The sequence below is a fragment of the Dendrobates tinctorius genome, unplaced genomic scaffold, assembly GCF_039654945.1.
Source record: "Dendrobates tinctorius isolate UK_male_01 unplaced genomic scaffold, ASM3965494v1 ptg000139l, whole genome shotgun sequence".
Classification (NCBI taxonomy): Eukaryota; Metazoa; Chordata; class Amphibia; order Anura; family Dendrobatidae; genus Dendrobates; species Dendrobates tinctorius.
This window is the reverse complement of record NW_027361807.1, coordinates 2152185-2172261: the sequence shown is the minus strand read 5'-3', so window position 1 is coordinate 2172261 and position 20077 is coordinate 2152185. Positions and strand designations below refer to the sequence as shown.

The following is a 20077-nucleotide window of genomic DNA, read 5'->3' as shown; positions in this document are numbered from 1 at the left end:
TCACAGAACTGGAAGAATTTTCCAAGGAAGAATGGATGAAAATCTCTCAAACAAGAATTGAAAAACTATTGGCTGGCTATAAAATGCATTTACAAGCTGTGATACTTAAAAAAGGGAGTGCTACTAGGCACTAACCATGCAGGGTACCCAAACTTTTCCATTGGCCCATTTTCCATTTTGTAATTTTTAAAATGTAAAAGATGAAAATATATATATTTCTTGTGCCTAAAATACAAAGGAAATGTGTCAACTTTTACTTTAGGCCTTTTAAAGATCATTTAATCTTCAAATTGCTTAACTGTTCACAATTACAGTAATTTTGACCTGGAGTGCCCAATCTTTTACACTATTAAATGCTCTACAGCTGTTCCATTTATCATCTATTGGGGCTGCCAAGCATTGTGCTTAACGTTTTTCAGCAGCCTCATGGAGAATGAATGGATTGGCGGAAGGGTATATGGCTTTCCACAGGATTTTGTAATGAGGATTAAAGTTCGAGATGAAAAAATTCCTCATTCTGCTGATCATTGTGGGTCCCAGCAGTTGTATTGCAACTGATCAATGCCTTCTCACCTATCCTTTGTTTTCCCTGGACAACCCTTGGATGCCCACCCTACAATTATAGTAAGTGATCTTCTGACTGTGTGTCATAGTTACATTTTGTTATGCATGTTGCATATATACGCCAGATATATCATTATTACTACATGGGCACTTGCTTCAGGCATGCTCCCTGGTCTTAAAATACCCCATTTAAAGCATTTGCTTTTAATTTATTTCTGCTCTTGTTGCCATGGCAATCAGCTTCCGCAGGTTACCATTGCTGTGTATATTGCGAAGGGAACTTGTATTCAGAACAAATATGTCTTCTTTCATGCAGATGCTTTAAAAATAGTTTACATATATATTTATAAAGGATACATTTAAAACACCATCATTAAATCACATTTTGCTTTTCTACTATTGTAATGTAAAATTGCTACTATTTATATGCACGCACACAGATTTTTATGCTTGTTTGTTAACTTTGACACTCCCTGCTGTTGTCTCCTCACTCTAGAAGATCCATGGCAACTATTAGCCTACAATCCATAAAGACTGCACATGGCCATGGCTGCCCGTGATACATGCTTTGATGGCAGTGCTTCTCCTATTCCATTGGTCCTCCTAGCTGCATCACTTCAGATCAGACTCAATTTATGTAGGCTTCTGGGACATGGTGGCTATAGTCATGAACTCAGAGGCTATCGTTTTTTATAATATTTATAGATACTGTACGATCTCCCAGTCCTTTGCTAATTTAGTTTAACCCATTTGATGTGTATACTTCATCTGACTGACTAGTAAGACTCTACATAGGGTTATGTTTACACAGTGCAGTTTTGGTGTAGTCATTTACAAGCATTTCAGGTGTTTTATAAGTATTCCTTGTTTTAAAGGGAGTCTTTCAGTAGGAGCAACCCTCCTAAGCCAGCTGTCTGGGCAGGTAATAAAAATTTTAACAAACTGATACCTTGATTTCTGTGATCCAAAGTCTTATTTTAGTTAAACCCTTGTTTTTCTTAATATGTAAATGAGCTGTTAAGATCTATGAGCGGGTTATAGATCTAAATGACAATCTGCCTCTAGAGCTTATTTTAAACGAATTGAGGATTTACCAGTGTGAGACATGTAATGACTCTCAGCATGTTCTCCTAATCTACATACTGTATCTCAGACTGGTAACATTCATTTTCCTTTAAAATAAGCTCTGGAGAGATTCTTAGGAAGATCTATGTCACACCTATAGATCTTAACAGCTCATTTACATATTAAGAAGAGAGTGGATTTCTCAGGACTAAAGGGCATGTCACACTAAGCGATATCGCTAGCAATATCGCTATAGCTCCCCCGCTGGTTATCGCTGATCGCGCGAGAACGTCCAGGACTGCTTCCTGCGGCGCTTCCTGCTGTGACGACGAGCGACACGTGGAGCCGGGCGGGAGGACGCAGGATCGCCTGGTGTGACAGGTAAGTAGCGACCCCCGTCCCCAGCAATGTCGCTAGTGAGATCTGCCTGTGTGGCAGCTCACTAGCGACCACTTAGCGATGTACCAGCGATCCTGACCGCGTCATTTCGCTGGTCGGGATCGCTGGTACATCGCTAAGTGTGACAGTACCTTAAAGATATTTTGATCGCAGATCTCAAGGTGTGATTCTATTCAGCTTCCTATGGCCTACAGTCCTATGTAGACAGCTTAGGAGGGTTGAACCTACCGACAGAGTCCTTTTAAAGCCAATTGTATACCATTATTTTGCATTGAATAATGCAGGAACATTTCTAACAATCCCATCCAGCATTATAAACATTCATGTTGAATGATACTAAAGCAAGAAATGTGTGCTATTCAGCCTCTATTCCTACCATGCTTGGTCAGCTGTCAATACGTCTTTAAATTTGAAAAAATCCAGAACTGGATACTGTACAAAATTCATAGACTTCTATGCAGTAGACGTTCTCCAAAGTTTGCATAGCTCTGGCTAGTGTATAAATAGATGCCTTGAATTTTTTTACAGTCCTATAGTATGAAACACTGCAAAAATTGCAACATATGCATTGAAGTTTTATTTTTGTCATGGCTGACAATGGATCACTATGAGTGGATCAAAGCTTCACTTCCTCAGATTTTTTTAAAACATATATAATTGGAATAGAGTTGTAACTCCTATATTTCAAAATGTCTGTAATACTTCAATATTGTTAGTCCAAGTGACTTAAGAGTTAAAACAAGTTTCGATGCCAAAGGTGGTAGTTTGCAGGTACCACTTCAAAATATACCCCTTTTTTCCATTATCATATCTAGAACACATAAATTCCATTTGATAACTGCATTAGATATGGGTAAAATGATCATACAGTACATACACAAATCACCCCTTTCGAGAAGAAGAGGACACGAACTTGTCCCATAACTTAGAATAAGAAGCCAAATCGGAAACTCCATTTGTAGACCCGTGTTTCTAGCTGTTTTCAAGCATTGGTGCAAAGCAGGACATCTGATTTGTCGGGGTGAGAAGCCTCTGACATGGCATCTGAAGAATAACGTTTTTCCTTGTGGAGATCACCAGTCCTATTCCTCTCAGTAAATACTATTTGCATACTTAAATTCACAGGGCAGCATTGCATGTCCTATAAGTCTACCTAATGCCAACTTAGTGCTCACCACAAAGAGAAACTTTAACTCAGAGATAAATTACAGAATAATTTCATAAGAATGCAGCTTAAAATATTATAATCAGAGCTTTCCTGGCTGCAGATCTATTGACTCAGACTTACAGGAGTTGTCCAGACCAATTTGATAAGGCTACAGTCATTATCTGTGACTACAGACTTATGAATCCCTCCAGCGGAAGAACTGTGCACTTCAATGATTTGCCTATTTCTGAGCCAGAACCAGAGGGTATGTATACTTTATACATTCTCCTGGCCAGAGCTCATCCAGTGGGTGCGGCCTCACTCCATACAAGTATATGGAGCAAGGTCGCGCCCACCAGACAGGCTCTGGCCAGGAGTATGTATAATGTATACATGCCCTCCGGCGAATCCTCGAAACCGGCGAATCCTCGCAGAGCACAGTGCGTGCGCTGGAGGGATTCATAAGTCTGTAGTCACAGGTAGTGACTGTAAACTTATCAATTTGGACTGGTCAACAATTTTAACTCAGAAGTGACAAACAGTGTTGTGTCTAATCATGTTTAAAGGGGTTTTCTCAAGTTGTCTCTTGAGTAGTTCAGAGCAATCCAGTCTCCATACTTTCCTTAGTTTCTGGCAGGGCGGGTTCTCCTACTTGAGATCCATTTCTGTTAAATAGCAAAGCTGGAGCATTAGTAGAATTATAAAGCTCAGCACAAGATCTGCTGTAATACATTCAGCCATCAGTGGTTTGTTCTGGAATGTACATTGCTATTAGATAAAGAGATAACAGGGCATTTAAGCACTCCATACAGCTGTGATTAAGAGACCTTCTCTGAAAGTTGCAGAGGGGTAATTTTATAACTTTATCTCTTCAGAAGATGAGAGGAAGGGGGAGAGCAGCTAACTGCTGAATTGAAATCAATTGGCTGGAGATAGCTGATTGGGATGTTATGAGTTAACCTCCTTCCTGGAATGTAACTATTGCACTCTCTTCCCAGGGCCTGGAGGCCAAGCTCCATGGAAATGAGCTGGACACTATATAAGATAAAAGCTTGTTATTGAAAGAGAATTACAGCAGATAAAAAAGCAAGTCAATTGCAAATTTGCTTATTTTCATGCTAATTAAGTAAAGAATGTTAAGAATGTAACAGTACCTATAAGTATTTTGTTTAAGCCTGTATTTCACAATGTACACCCACATTTATTACCATAACTAAAACATAAGTTCACAAAGTTTGCGATATGTTATAATATTGCACAGCTCATATAATTCATATGATGCATGTAATGATTGTTACTTTACATTACTGTTGAAATAGTATAACTGCAATTCTACACTATTTCCTTGTGAACAATGTTGCAATGTCCAGTATGAAAATATACAGTATCACAAACATTTGCTTATCCCACTGTTCCTAGTGAATGTTAGACTGAAGAATAAAAGCAAAACTTTACAGAAGTTCATTACCTTTATTGCAGGGGGATGACCTTAAAATGTCTATATCTCTGTAATCATATGGCAAAATAAAAGCTGAATATGCAAGGGAGCAGCAGGAATAAAACAAGACCAAAACTAGCCACTTTGACTTGGTGACAGTTCCTCTAAAAATCTTTTGCAAATCTGGAACCCATGACACAGGAGAACAAAACAGGAGATGCACAAGAAGTTATCACATGGATACTAGTGCATGATGAGTTCCAGTGACCCAATACTAAAACTGCTACAGATTTTACAATAAAGTCCATGAGTTTTTAATTATGCTTCTCCATATAATCTATATAATATCCTATTTACCTCTCCAAACAAAGTTTTTTCATTAAAAAGAAACTACCACCCCATTGAAAACTTTATGACATAAAAGTCTCTAAAATATATAAAACATCCTGTCAAATTTTGTGACAGAAGTTCTAGCCCTCTAAGAAAGACAGGTTTGAGACTGCTAAGTCGGGGCTCTCTTCTGTCTCACTATACCACAGCTGTGAAAAGAAAAGGGGGAGACAGGGCACTTCCAATGCGTGGGTCTGTATGGAAAGTAGATGAGTGCACAGCAAGTGTTAGGCTCACCTGATAGGGTTGTGAGAGTCACAACACCTATAATTGCATAAACAGCTGCAGCAGTCTGCACGAGGTCCAAGGACTTGGTACAAAGAGAAGGCTGGTAGTGCAATAAGAGACTGCGCTGCTGTGGTAGAATTCAAGATTTCTTTATTGCCAATAAAGATATCTTGAATTCTACCACAGCAGCGCAGTCTCTTATTGCACTACCAGCCTTCTCTTTATACTACAGCTGTGTGAGACTTTCTGCTCCTAGCTTGTAGACACCATTGTGTGGAAGTGTACAGCATGTGAACACAGGGAATGCTATTATCGTCATACACAGGGGAGGTGCTATTATGCTAATACTATATATAGTTAAGTAAGTAGAGATGTACTGTGAGATGGATTCCTGTGTGTTATGGAGTAGCAGGAGAAGCAGAAGGATGAAAACAACTGCAATCCTGTCACATATGTATGTAGTTGTAGACTCAGATTGTAGTGAGAGACTTTTCATGCAGGTGATTCCTTCTTTTACAGATTAAACCTTTATAAGCTGTCATGTTCTCCTCTTATATGTTAACTCTCAAGAATCAGCTGTATATATCTCCATCATGTGGGCTGCATTATACACAGGGTCATCTTACTACATGACTGATAAATAACAATATTCAGTTTGAGATAACATATAGCCTTCTCTTATGAAGAGGAGGTATATTTTTGCCTGTTTTGCATTTCCATGATTTATTTTTGGCAACTTTTATAAGAAAATTAGCTGAATAGTTTCTCCCATTGTACTCTATGGACCATTTGCAAAGTAGCTTATCTCTGCATTTAGGAAGCAAATGAACAAAAAAAATTATATGTGAAGGTATACATAGTTTTAAAATATAGGTAGATGGAACAGGTGGACACATTCACAATGTTACATTAATATCGTTGATCTTGGCTCAACTAATTTGATCATGACAATTGAAAATGAGAAGGGGGGAGTTCTAAACTGAAAACTACGTGTTATAAGAGAAAGAATACTGGAAAAATTAAAAGGACAATACAGAGTAATCTACATGAAGTCATAGCCTTAAAGGGCTAGAATTCTTTATATCATTGTCTGGATAGGATAAAAACACAATCAAGTGCAAGGTCTACTACCATATCAATATCACTGCGCAAGTATACTGTAAATAGTGTATAAAGAGATTTCTACTTATCACAGTCATTTCACAGTCCTGTAGACCGCAATATTGAGATTTCTTGGCTCTAGAAAATGAAGAGGAATCCGGCAAATAAAACTGTGAAGATAAATACTTTACCTTTTTCAGAGTTTGTGTTTGTACTGAGACTATACTGATATTGCAGGCCTTTTTTGTTATATCTCAGGAACTGGGCAGATTTATTAGTATTACTGGATCGCAAAAGCGACAATGTCGATCAAACCAGTGTTACAGAAACTGTGCTGTAAATATACCACATAGATTCTAGATATAATGTGGCTAACCAGAATCATTGCACCCTTAAAACCTGAAATTTCCATTTTTATTACATGGGCTTGATATGTCTGCTGTCCTTGGGTTCCTTCTATGTTTTTCTTATTAAACCCAAAGGATGGTCAACACACATGCTGTCCGTAAAGAGGTGGTATAACGATGAAGAATGAACCCACCAGGCAGATACTAATTTTTTATATTTAGGTGTAATTTCTGCTATTCTTGTATTACTTGTGTAGCCTCTTAGAATACATGACAATAGTTGGCATCTATCATTTTGTCACTGGAGATGGTGGCAGTCACAGGAAGAGGTAAAAGCCATGTATCTCAAGAGTAAGTAGTTTGAGGTCAAATATTTCCTAGGTGTACTATTACCTCTTGACCTCTCTGTGTCTTACATGATTTCAGTATTGGATTGTGCTCCTACGTATTCTGCAAGCTTTGCATGTATGCCTTTCTGCCCACAATTTGCAATGTTGGGTTGCATAGGTGCAGTATCTTAATTTCACACAAGACATGATAGATTGTGTCTTCTAGAGTTTAATGTAAATAATATCAGAGACGGACAATCAGTGGTGGGGTCACCTGTCTGAGACACATAAAGGTGGTCAAACTCTAATGTGCCTCAATAAATTAACTGATCAGGTAACTTCATGCAAAACATCACAGGTTTAGCTCATAAGAAGTTGTAAAGTGCCCTTACTATGCCAGATAAAAAGGAACCATCAACGCCTTGGGTCCTAGTGATAAGGTTCTGCACTAATGTTAAATGTATGTTTATAGCTACTTGGAATCTAAGAAAATGATTAAATCTATGAAAATGAGTTGTTATTTCCATCTTATAAGGAGGGTTAATTTGCTAAATACATGTTACATACTGAGAATGTCCTCTCCTTTTTATTTTATGGGGAATGAGCAAAGCACAACTTTTTTCCGTGAACAGTATTCGAAGGTTTTAATTTGGTGTAGCCTCACTGTCTGCCCCATAATGAGACATCAACTTGGTCATGTTGATTTATTTCTTTACAATTTGCCTTAGCCCCAGTGACAGATTGGTACCAGACGGGCAGCTGTCCCCCCCTCTCTGTGATGTTCGTGTAGTTTTTGCAGTTTTTACACATCTCTCCTTTTTTGCTATAATAATTATGATGTGGAGTTCTATCATGTGCCATAGACTTTTTATTTAAGTGTGAAATAGTGATATACTGTAATCTTGTCTTTTTTCCTTTACTATCCATTTTCTTCTTTGTAAAAGTTGTAGAAATGATGTTGGTTAATAAAATCTGAAAGAAAAAACTTTATTTATGCTCTCTTTATTGTGTGTGTACTTTCTTTATTTTACCAGACCAATGATTCCTAAAGTGGCTTCGGAGAAGTACTATGAGGTGTATAGCAGGATCCTGGGGGTATTGAGAACTGGTTCCTAATGGCAAACATTAGGTTAAAGAAGTCGGCAGCACTCCAAAATTGTTCTATTTTGGAGTAGCTTTACTTACAATAATATTTTAACCAAGTGCGTTATAAAGACCACATTTAGAGTGCTGTGGTCTTCTTTGTCCAAGTTCTGCACTAACCTAAATTTTGACTCCTTTATTGGTTGAAATACCACAGCAAAAAAGGGCAACAGTATTTACCTGCCCATATCACAGAACCAATGCACTGTCGGGATGCAGCAACCTAGTTAATAAAGATGGTGGCAACACAGGCACAAAATACTGATGAGACTACCACTCACAATCTACCATTCATGGAGGTGGTGATTGCTTAGTATTAACACTGCACAAAAAAAGGCTTAGGCTAGGGCACTAGTCATACACAGGTAGTGCACAGTATCTGGCTTACAGCATTTTAGCGACACCCACACTATTAGATTAGGAAGGCTGCCCAGCACTATATACAGTGGGGAAAAACTTATTTAGTCAGCCACCAATTGTGAAAGTTCTCCCATTTAAAAAGATGAGAGAGGCCTGTAATAGACATCATAGGTAGACAAAATGAGAAAACAAATCCAGAAAATCACCTTGTCTGATTTGGCAAGATCTATTTTGCAAATTATGGTAGAAAATAAGTATTTGATCATTAACAAAAGTTCACCTCAATATTTTGTTATATATCGTTTGTTGGCAATGACAGAGGACAAACGTTTTCTGTAAGTCTTCACAAGGTTGGCACACACTGTTGGTGGTATGTTGGCCCATTCCTCCATGCAGGTCTCCTCTAGAGCAGTGAGGTTTTAGGCCTGTCGCTGGTCACCACAGACTTTCAAATCCCTCCAAAGGTTTTCTATGGGGTTGAGATCTGGAGACTGGCTAGGCCACTACAGGACCTTCATATGCTTCTTACGAAGCCACTCCTTCATTGCCCTGGCGGTGTGCTTGTGATCATTATCATGCTGAAAGACCCATCCCCATTTAATCTTCAATGCCCTTGCTGATGGAAGGAGGTTTGCACTCAAAATCTCACGATACATGGCCCCATTCATTTTTTCATCTGAGCCCTTTGCAGAGAAACAGCCCCAAAGCATGATGTTGCCACCCCCATGCTTCACAGTAGGTATGATGTTCTTTGGATGCAACTCAGCATTCGTCCCCTTCCAAACACGATGAGTTTTGTTTCTACCAAACAGTTCTACTTTGATTTCATCAGACCATATGACATTCTCACAATACTCTTCTGGATAATCGAAATGCTCTCTAGCAAACTATAGATGGGCCCAGACATTTACTGGCTTAAACACAGAAAAAACAGTATAACAAACGTGCAAAAATACTCTGTTGTAAAAAATATATATAACAGTAAACAGCAAGTGCTAGTAAAAAGATGATAACAAAAACGGGGTATTTAGTTGATACTTTTTTTGCAAAAAATGTATACTAAGCCACTCCACCAACGACATGGTATACCCATCTTGGAGCAGTCCTATCTAATGTATTTAAAACCTTATCTGTCTTGTATGGTGGAGCTCAGGGATGGAACGAGAGGCAGGTTGAGACACAGTGGTAGGTGAGGGGGAGAGACTCTTAAAGTTCTCTTTTTTGTGTCTCTTCTGTTTGTGTGTCCTGCCTGGACCTCTTGGAGCTGCCTGACCGCCTTACACTTTCTGACCACCTGGATCTGGGTGACCTTTGCTGCGTGTGATGAAATATAGAATGTAGGTCCCCCTGTTGCTGATGCTGCTGATGCTGCTGGGTGGTGGTGGTGCCAGTGCTGGTCCTTGCAGTAGGAGTAGTGGTGCCAGTGCTGGTCCAGTCTGGAGGAGTGGTGGCGGCAGTGCTGGTCCAGGCGGTAGGAGTGGTGGTGGCAGTGCTGGTTCAGGCTGGAGTAGTGGTGGCGGCAGTGCTGGTTCAGGCTGGAGGAGTGGTGGCGGTGGGCCGGTGCTCCAAGCAGGCGTGGTGGTGGTCCAGACAGGAGCAGCACTTGCCATGGTGGTGGCGGTGGAGTGGTGTCCGGCTTTGCTTGGAATGCAGGTGGCCATGCAGTGGTATGCAGCAGAAGTCGGTAGTGAGGTGAAGCGAGTCAGTGGTGGCACAGTTGGAAGTGACACCACTGACTGCTGCCCGTACTGACTCTGCTGCATAGCCTGCAAGATAGCAGTGTTGCAGGCCTGCAGCACAGTCAGCTGTTGATCAGGACTAAGGTGATCTGCCATGGACTGTTCAATTTTGCTGAAAAATGGTGCGCTGGTCTGTTGAGGTCAGCTTCCAGACGGTCAAGGCGACTGTCGACAGAGTGGAAGCGGTGGTCCATGTGGTTAAAACCACATTCCATGAGGGTAAAACTGCTTTCCACTCTGTCTGCCAACGCCTTGAGACCATTCTGAAAGGCCGAGCTCAAGTGAAGGAACTCGGGCATGACATTCCTGGCTGAGGCCCTCTGCCACTGGCGGGTAGTGCCCGCAAAACCAGTGGCAGAGACCTGGGACAGGGGAAGACCTGACATACCAGCTTCCTGGTCTCCTGTTGTCTGTGTTGCTGACCTGCAAGATGCTTCCTGACTGTCGGATGGCTGGGAAGGGTCCGAGGTCGTTCGATGAAGGACCACTCCAGGGACAGGTTGCAGGGTGCTTCTCCAGGTGCTATGAAAAGAAAAGAAAACATTAGTATCATGCATTTACAAGTGCCAACTGCTGTGGAATAGAAAAGCACAGATTAAAAGACAATACAATACAACAAAATACTTACGCTCTGGTGGCAAGGACCAGTCTTAGGAATGCCAACTCCCGATGATATCGGTATTTTGTTCTGGTCCTTGCCGCTGAACCACTGTGAACCTGGCCCTCATCACGAACATCCCTGTTGAAGCGGTCCTTCATCGAGCGCCAACGGGTTCTGACTTTGTTCACTGTGGGAAAAACAAAGAAAAAAAATTATACAATGCACTGATGGCAAAATCTCTATCATCACACACACTTGTTTGAGCACAGCCAAGAGTCACTGCGGCATCACACAACAATACAATAGACAATGCACTCACTGTTGGCCATGATAACACAAATGTGTATCATGCTAGAATATATCTAGCATGACACACACCTGTGTGATCATGGACAAGAGTCACTGCGGCATCACAGAGCATTGAAATACTTACGAAAATCCTTGCGGACCCTGGTACAGGCATTGTCCCAGCCATCCATGAGCGCTGCGGACACCTCATTCCAGAGCCGCCGGGTCACCGACGTGTTCACATGCTGCGGATCACAGCTGTCCCACAACGGGACACACTCCTGGACCAGGTTAATCAGGGTGTCATTGTCCAAAATGATGTCTTCATCCCGTTGTGGAACCTAGAAAAAAAAAAAAACATTAGAATCTTGGAAATGTTTGTAAATGAAAAAGATAGAAAAACATACAGAAAAGAAGAAAGATTTAAGGCTGGAGTCACACACAACGAATAAAAAATCGGTCCCATTTTAACGGTCCGAAATCGCACAATGGTATCTTAACCAGTGATGCGTTTTTGATGCGATTTATCTTCATTGATACGATTTTAATCGCATGTAAGCATCCTTTTGACATCCGTCTGGCGAGATTTTCTCGCAGGAAAGCAAAATGGACATATAATGGAGCCCAATGACAGGTTTCCCCACACAAACGAATTAATAGATATAGACACATTAAATAAATATATATATATATATATTTTCATATATATATATTTTATACATGTTATAGAGACACATTAATATATATATTTCTAGTTCATACAGTTCTTAATTGCAGAATAGCCGCTGACACATTAGCCGGCTTTTGTATAACATTCTCCTGCCCGACATGAAATGACACATGGTTTACATATAGTTAACCATTTCATTTCATGTTTTTTATTTTATGTCTATCACTATTAATTATATGAGGGCTTGTGGGTTAAATTTTTGGCTTGTAGGGGTTCATTTAAGGGGTTAATTCATTGTATTAAATTGCGGAGACTCCCGCTGAAGTCACTGAGGCTGCAGGGAGTCCCCGTAATTTAATACAACGAATTAACCCCTTAAATGAACCCCTACAAGCCCAAAATTTAACCCACAAGCCCTCATATAATTAATAGTGATAGACATAAAATAAAAAACATGAAATGAAATGGTTAACTATATGTAAACCATGTGTCATTTCATGTCGGGTAGGAGAATGTTATACAAAAGCCGGCTAATGTGTCAGCGGCTATTCTGCAATTAAGAACTGTATGAACTAGAAATATATATATTAATGTGTCTCTATAACATGTATAAAATATATATATATATATATAAAAAGATATATATATATTTATTTAATGTGTCTATATCTATTAATTCGTTGCTTTATTTAACTGGACACTGTGATTTTCCTGTGTTTAGGAAAAAAAATTGCCGGTTTTTGGTGCGATTTTTATCGCAACTCACACATCGGGTCCGTTTTTACTCCCATTTTTTCTCGCCCCCATAGACATGCATTGTGGAATCCGATCCGAAAATTGGTGACAATCGCAGCATGCTGCGATTGTCTCGGTCAGAGGATCGGATGCGATAAAAAATCGCATGATGGGAGCTGCCCCATAGAATAACATGGGTTCGAATGCAATGCGATTTTTTATCGCATTGCATTCGTCCGTTTTATTCGCCAGTGTGACCCCCGCCTAAGATGAAAAACAGGACAGAAAAAAAAGCCAGGTGAGAAAAAAATAAATAAAGCAAAAACAAAAAAAAAATGGACATTCACAGTCAGTCTATACTTACACGCCATCTCACCACCGGCACTTGACTTGGCTGCTCCTGCACTTCGGACTCTGAAACCATGTCCGATGATGTCTGAAAAAAAACAAAAATTAGTTTTCAACATGTGTACATGCAGCAGCGAATACTTACCCAAAATGTAGGGCAGGAAGATACTCCCATCACACTCTGCTTGGGCCAGTTCACCACGGGACGGCAGATATTCATTCCCAGAAGACATGCTGAAATAAAAAAAATAAAAGGCATTAGTACATAATACATTTAAAAAAGGACAGGCGACATTAGGTTTTAGAATACTCAAATTCTTGATGTTGCAGCTTTGCTCCAAATGCAGAACGGGCTCTGGTCTCTTGCAGGCTGTCTGTAGAGTATTGTTCTGCCAGTGCAAACACCTTCTTTTATCTACACTACCCCCCAAACAATGTTGCTTTGTGTAGGAGGTGGTTTAAACCAGTGTCTAGACATTGTTTACTCAAAAATCGCATGCACTCAAAAGCGCTGGAGTGCGCATGACCAAGCGGACGCCTGCGACCTCATAGACTGTAATGTGTTATTTTAGCACATTCCGTGCGCACGCGATGGCATGCGTTTTTTTGACGAGGTTGGGCGGAACAAAAAACGCAACATGTAGCGTCTGGCTTGTCTAGACGCACACCTGGAAAAAGCGCATGAGCACGAAAATGCTGATGAATGCGTGCAAGCGCTAAACCATGCGCCTGCCATGTTAAACATAGGGGTGCATGGCGCATTTGCCCGATCGCGCACGATGTGCTGCGCACAAAAACACTAATGTGAAACCAGCCTTAGAAGATAATGCAGTTTTACCGCATCTAATGAAAGTGTATGGGTAATTTACACAGCAGAGACTGAGCGTCTCCGCTGCATGAATTGACATGCTGCGGTCTGGAAAGACGCACCACATGTCCGGCTCCGCAGGGAAGCCGCGGGAGCTGGTGCACGCATAGAGGGCATGGCATTTCTTGAAATCCCATCAACTATGCTGTAACAGCTGGACGCTGCTGGTTAAATGCTGTCAATGTACGCAGTGTCCAAACCACAGAGTTTACTGATCGTGTGCACATACCCCCAATATATCTGCAAACAGGAAAGTACTTTTTTTCCTTACCAGAAGCCAACTTTCAATTAGTTTTATTTCAAGTGACAAAAAAACGCATGCAATGGAAAAAACGCATAACAAAATGCAGGTGACCTACGATGCAGTTTTAGTGCAGATTTCACCTGCGCCAAATCCTGAACAAATACTGAGCCATTCCTGATCATGTGCGCATACCCTCAGAAATACTGAAGTAGCTGCTTGACCGGGGTTCTGGAAATTAATTCGCTCATCTCTACATATAACATAAAAGCTTGATTTAAACAATATATAATTTTAGGTCATCAAAAAATCACATATTTTATGTGCCAATAATGCGTTTTATTCAATTTATTCAGCTAGAAAAAAGGAAGAAAAAACTCAATTTGAAAATGGCGCCTGCCGCTCCTGTGCAGTAGTTGCTATCGGTGTAGCTGTGATCACCAGAGATAGCCGAGAGCTGCTACTGCGCATCTTGGAGGAGGAATTTTTTTTCTTCTCCAGTAACATGGTGCCGCCGGCGCATGCGCAGTAGCAGCTATCAGATCACAGCTACATCAATAGCAGCTACTGTGCAGGCGCGGCGAGCGCCATTTTCAAATTGAGATTTTTTTTCTTTTCTCGATCTGAATAACTTGAATAAAACATATTATTGGCACATAAAACATGTTATTTTTCTGCAGAGCAGGTGCATTGGCTGGCAACTGGCTGCGTAAGGAATTTTTTTTGTTACGTATGTACACATATTCATTATGCAAACTAGGGGGCAGGTCAGTGAGGGATCACTGTCAGCAGTCTGCATTATGAATATCTAATCAGAGCACCACATACACCAACCCTGCCTGAGGGCAGTTTCACACGTCCAGATAATTCCGGTACCGGAGCTATCCGTGTGTCCGTGTGCATATGTATGCCATCCGTGTGATATTCGTATGTCCGTGTGTACCATCCGTGTGCTGTCCGCGTGCTGTCCGTATGCTGGCCGTGTGTACGTGTATTTGAAAAATTATTTTCAATGTTAACCCTTTGACTTTTAAAAACGCACACGGATCGCACACGGTCAGCACACGGACAGCATCCGTGTGCAGTACGTGTTTACACGGACCCATTGACTTGTATGGGTCCGTGTGATCCGTGCTGTTGCACAAAAATGGACATGTCAGCGTGTTTTCCACACGGACACACAGTCCATGAAAACATGCTGACATCTGCATAGACACATTTATTCGAATGTGTCTACGTGTGTCAGTGTCTCCAGTACGTGAGAAAACTGTCGCTACACATACCGGAGACACTGACGTGTGAAACTGCCCTTAGGGCACGAGAATCTCATTAACAAAAAACTGAAAATAAAGATTATAGAACAACCATAAGGCCTCATTCACAAGTCAGCATTTGGTCAGTATTTTGCATCAGTGTTTGTATGCCAATGCCAGGAGTGGAACTTAAAGAGATTAACTATAAGGCTGGAGTCACACACAACGATAAAAAATCGGTCCGATTTTTACGGTCCGAAATCGCACAAAAGTTTCTTGACCAGTGATCCGTCTGTCATCCGAATTTTCTGCGATGATGCGATTTTATTCGCACCTAAGCATCCGTTTGACATCCGTCTGCCGATATTTTCTCGCAGGCTTGCAAAACGGACATATAATGGAGCTCAATGACAGGTTAAAACCAAAAGGAAAGATTAGCTATATACACATAGAATATATATATATATATATATATATATACACACACACATGTCATTGAGACACACACACACATATACTGTATATATATATATAATTCATACAGTTCTTCATAGTAGAGTAGCCTCTAAAACATTTGCTGGCTTTTGTAAAATCATTCCCCAACCCGACATGAAATGACACATGGTTTACATACAGTAAACCATTTCATTTCATGTTTTTTTATATGTCCCTGACTCGGAATTAGATGAGTGTTTGTGTGCAAAATTTGGGAGATCTAGGTGTTAACTAAAGGGGTTAATCCGTTGTAAAAAAAAATGCGTGGGCTCCCGCAGTAAAATCGCAACCAGAGAGGTTACACAGGTGAGTGAGGGCAGATTTTTATAGCCTTGAGAGGGACCATTGTTTTTGCCCCCCCCCCCGGCTACAAAAATCTGCCCCCAGACACCCCAGAAATGGCGTGTCTATAAGATGTGCCTATTCTGGCACTTAACCTCTCTATTCCCATTGCCCTGTAGCGGTGGCGAATGGGTTAACAATAGAGTTGAGCGAAACGGGTCGAAAAATTTCAAAAGTCGCCGACTTTTGGCAAAGTCGGGTTTCATGAAACGAAACCCGACCCTAGGATGAGGTCGGCCACGAGGTCGCCGACTTACGCGCCAAAGTCGCGTTTCAAAAGTTTGTTTTGCGCTCTTTTTCAGCCGATCAGGATCCACGGACACTGTGGGCAACGTGATGACATAGGCAGGGGTCACCACCATCTTTCAGAAGGGCATGCAAGTGATTGGCTTGCTTTGGTGGGCGTCACAGGGGGTATAAAAGGGCGTGCATGCCGACCGCCATCTTACTTCTGCCGATATCAGTATAGGGAGAGGTTGCTGCTGATTCTGTAGGGAGAGCGTTAGGCAGGGAAGAAGACAAAACAACTGCTTCTGCTGCTAGCGATTTGGCCTGCACAACACACCAGTCACTGTGTGTGCAGTGCAAGGGGAGGCTATATAGTGGTGTATCAGTGGTGTTGGTTGTTGGGCTGCCTTCTAAGGCTTCCTGACATTCCTGCATTGCTGTTTACCCACTGCTCCGCAAACTGCCTTTTTAGAAGCAATCCCAATTTTTTTTTTGTCCTGCTGAGAAGAAAAAAAAACTGCTTCTGCTGCTAGCGATTTGGCCTGTACAACACACCAGTCACTGTGTGTGCAGTGCAAGGGGAGGCTATATAGTGGTGTATCAGTGGTGTTGGTTGTTGGGCTGCCTTCTAAGGCTTCCTGACATTCCTGCATTGCTGTTTACCCACTGCTCCGCAAACTGCTTTTTTAAAAGCAATCCCAATTTTTTTTTTGTCCTGCTGAGAAGAAAAAAAACCTGCTTCTGCTGCTAGCGATTTGGCCTGTACAACACACCAGTCACTGTGTGTGCAGTGCAAGGGGAGGCTATATAGTGGTGTATCAGTGGTGTTGGTTGTTGGGCTGCCTTCTAAGGCTTCCTGACATTCCTGCATTGCTGTTTACTAGAGTTGAGCGATACCGTCCGATACTTCAAAGTATCGGATCGGAATGGATCGGCCGATCTTAAAAAAAAGTATCGGTATTGCCGATTCCGATACCGGAAGTCCCATTCAAGTCTATGGGACTTCCGGTATCGGAATAAGAAAAACCCTGTTTTTGCCTTGTACAGCCTCTCTGGGGTCTGTACGGGCCTTTCGGGGGGCTGTGCCGGCCTGCCAGGGGGTCTGTGCAGGCTCCGGTGGGCTGTGCCGGCCTGCCGGGGGGCTGTGCCCGCCTGCCGGTGGTCTGTGCAGGCTCCGGGGGGCTGTGCCGGCCTGCCGGTGGGCTGTGCCGGCCTGCCGGTGGTCTGTGCAGGCTCCGGGGGGGCTGTGCCGGCCTGCCGGGGGGGCTGTGCAGGCTTCGGGGGTCTGTGCAGGCATCGTCCGATGGGACTACAAGTCCCATCGGGCGATGCCTGCTACCATGACAGTGATTGACACATTAGCCAATGATGGGACAGTAGTAGTCCCATCATCCGGCTAATGTGTTGAATGTAAAAAAAAAAAAAATTACATGCTACATACATACTACATATATACATACTACATACATACTACATACATACTACATATATACTACATGCTACATACATACAACATGCATACTACATATATACTACATGCAACATGCATACTACATACATGCTACATTCATACTACATATATACTACATGCAACATACATACAACATATATACTACATGCATGCAACATGCATACTACATATATACTACATGTAACATACATACTACATATATACTACATGCATACTACATACATGCTACATACTACATGCATGCTACATGCATGCTACATACATACTACATGCATGCTACATACATACTACATACATACTACATGCATGCTACATACATACTACATGCATGCTACATACATACTACATGCATGCTACATATATACTACATGCATGCTACATACATACTACATGCTACATACATACTACATACATACTACATGCATGCTACATACATACTACATGCGACATATATACTACATACATACTACATGCATGCTACATACATACTACATGCATGCTACATACATACTACATGCATGCTACATACATACTACATACATACTACATACATACTACATGCATGCTACATACAATACATTCATACAATACATACATAGACATACAGTACATATAACATAGAGTAACATACTTACCAATACTTGTCACATTGTTCCCCGAAGCCATTGTCTTTTACGGAATAAATATTAACATAACAAACCACAAAAATACTCACCCATGATCCGAAGCAGTCCACGAGTGTGTCCCACGACGATCTTGGGTAGAGAACTGCAGCATCAGCTGATGCTGCCGTTCTCTACGGGCTGCAGGAATCCAATGACGGAAGGTAGGTATCCTTCCGCACTGTATTCCTCCGCCACTTAAAAAAAAAAAAGTCCCTAGTCTCACTTTATGCCATTGCTGTGTGAGGAGCAAATGTTGAGGTGTCGTTGCAAGGCCACAGCAGTCAGGGAATCCCACTGTTATCAACGAAAGACTGATTCTAGGCCATCAGAAAGAACACCAACTCCATCACCATCATCAACCCTCTCTCAGTCCGCCCTGTCCACCGCTACTTCCACCATATGCAGCTCTCAAGTCCAGCTCACCCTCCCAGACACTATGAGTAGGTCAAGAAAGTACTCAGTCTCTCATCCGCGTACACTGGGTTTGAACGCCCACATTGCCAAACTAATCTCGTTTGAGATGATGCCCTTTCGGTTGGTGGAAAGCACAGCTTTCCGCGAACTCATGGCCTATGCAGTACCACGCTATGACCTACCCAGTCGCCACTTCTTCTCTCGCAAAGCCATCCCAGCCCTCCACCATCATGTGAAAGACCGCATTGTCCATGCACTCAAGCAGTCAGTGAGCGGAAAGGTGCACCTCACAACTGATGCATGGTCCAGTCGGCATGGCCAGGGCCGTTACGTGTCCATCACTGCGCACTGGGTTAATGTGGTGGATGCAGGGTCCACAGGGGACAGCGGTGGTGGGACAGTGCTGCCTAGCCCACGGTATAGGAAACAGTTGGCTGTAGGCGTTCGACCCTCCTCCTCCTCCAGAAGCGAAAGCTCGTCCACAGAGCGCAGTTGTACGAGCACTCCATCTGCAGCTGCCACTGTTGCACACGATGTGTCCCCCTATCGAGCAGCTAGTGGAAAGCGTCAGCAGGCTGTGTTGCAGATGATGTGTTTGGGCAACAGACACACCGCCGAGGTGCTGGCCGAGTACTTGAAGCGACAAACTGAGTCATGGCTGGGCAGTGTACATCTTGAGGCAGGCAAGGTAGTTAGTGATAACGGCCGTAATTTTGTGGCAGCCATAGCCCTTTCAAAACTCAGCCATATACCTTGCTTGGCTCACACCTTGAACCTGGTGGTGCAGTGCTTCCTCAAAAATTATCCGGAGTTAACAGCCCTGCTCCAGAAGGTGCGAAGACTGTGCGCGCACATCCGCCGGTCGCCTGTACACTCCGTTCGTATGCAGAAGCTGCAGCGATTGCTCCACCTTCCCAACCACCGCCTCATTATCGACATTGCAACAAGGTGGAACTCCACCCTGCACATGGTGGAGCGGCTGTGCGAGCAGAGGCAGGCCATAATGCATTTGTGGGAGGATACACGGCCAGGCACTTTGAGAGCACACATGGAGTTGACAGGTGTGCAGTGGTCGAAGCTGAAAGACCTCTGTAAAGTCCTTCAGTGTTTTGAGGAATGCACACGGCTGGTAAGCGCAGACGACGCCATCCTAAGCATGAGCATCCCACTTATGCGTCTGCTCATGCAAACTTTGACGCACCTTAAGG

At 42.3% G+C, this 20077-nt stretch overlaps 1 protein-coding gene across 1 annotated transcript; it reads right to left on the bottom strand.

Moving 5' to 3' along the window:
* Window positions 1–768: 768 nt before the first annotated feature.
* Window positions 769–13044, bottom strand: LOC141048974 (uncharacterized). Its single transcript, XM_073545054.1, has 8 exons — window positions 12909–13044; window positions 11285–11480; window positions 10879–11038; window positions 10639–10772; window positions 7096–7195; window positions 4081–4210; window positions 3828–3943; window positions 769–883 (listed from the first exon to the last, which is right to left on the bottom strand). Exons 1-8 carry the CDS (start codon window positions 12966–12968, stop codon window positions 769–771), a joined length of 1011 nt encoding a protein of 336 aa, XP_073401155.1. The 5' UTR covers window positions 12969–13044.
* Between the last annotated feature and the right edge of the window lie 7033 nt (window positions 13045–20077).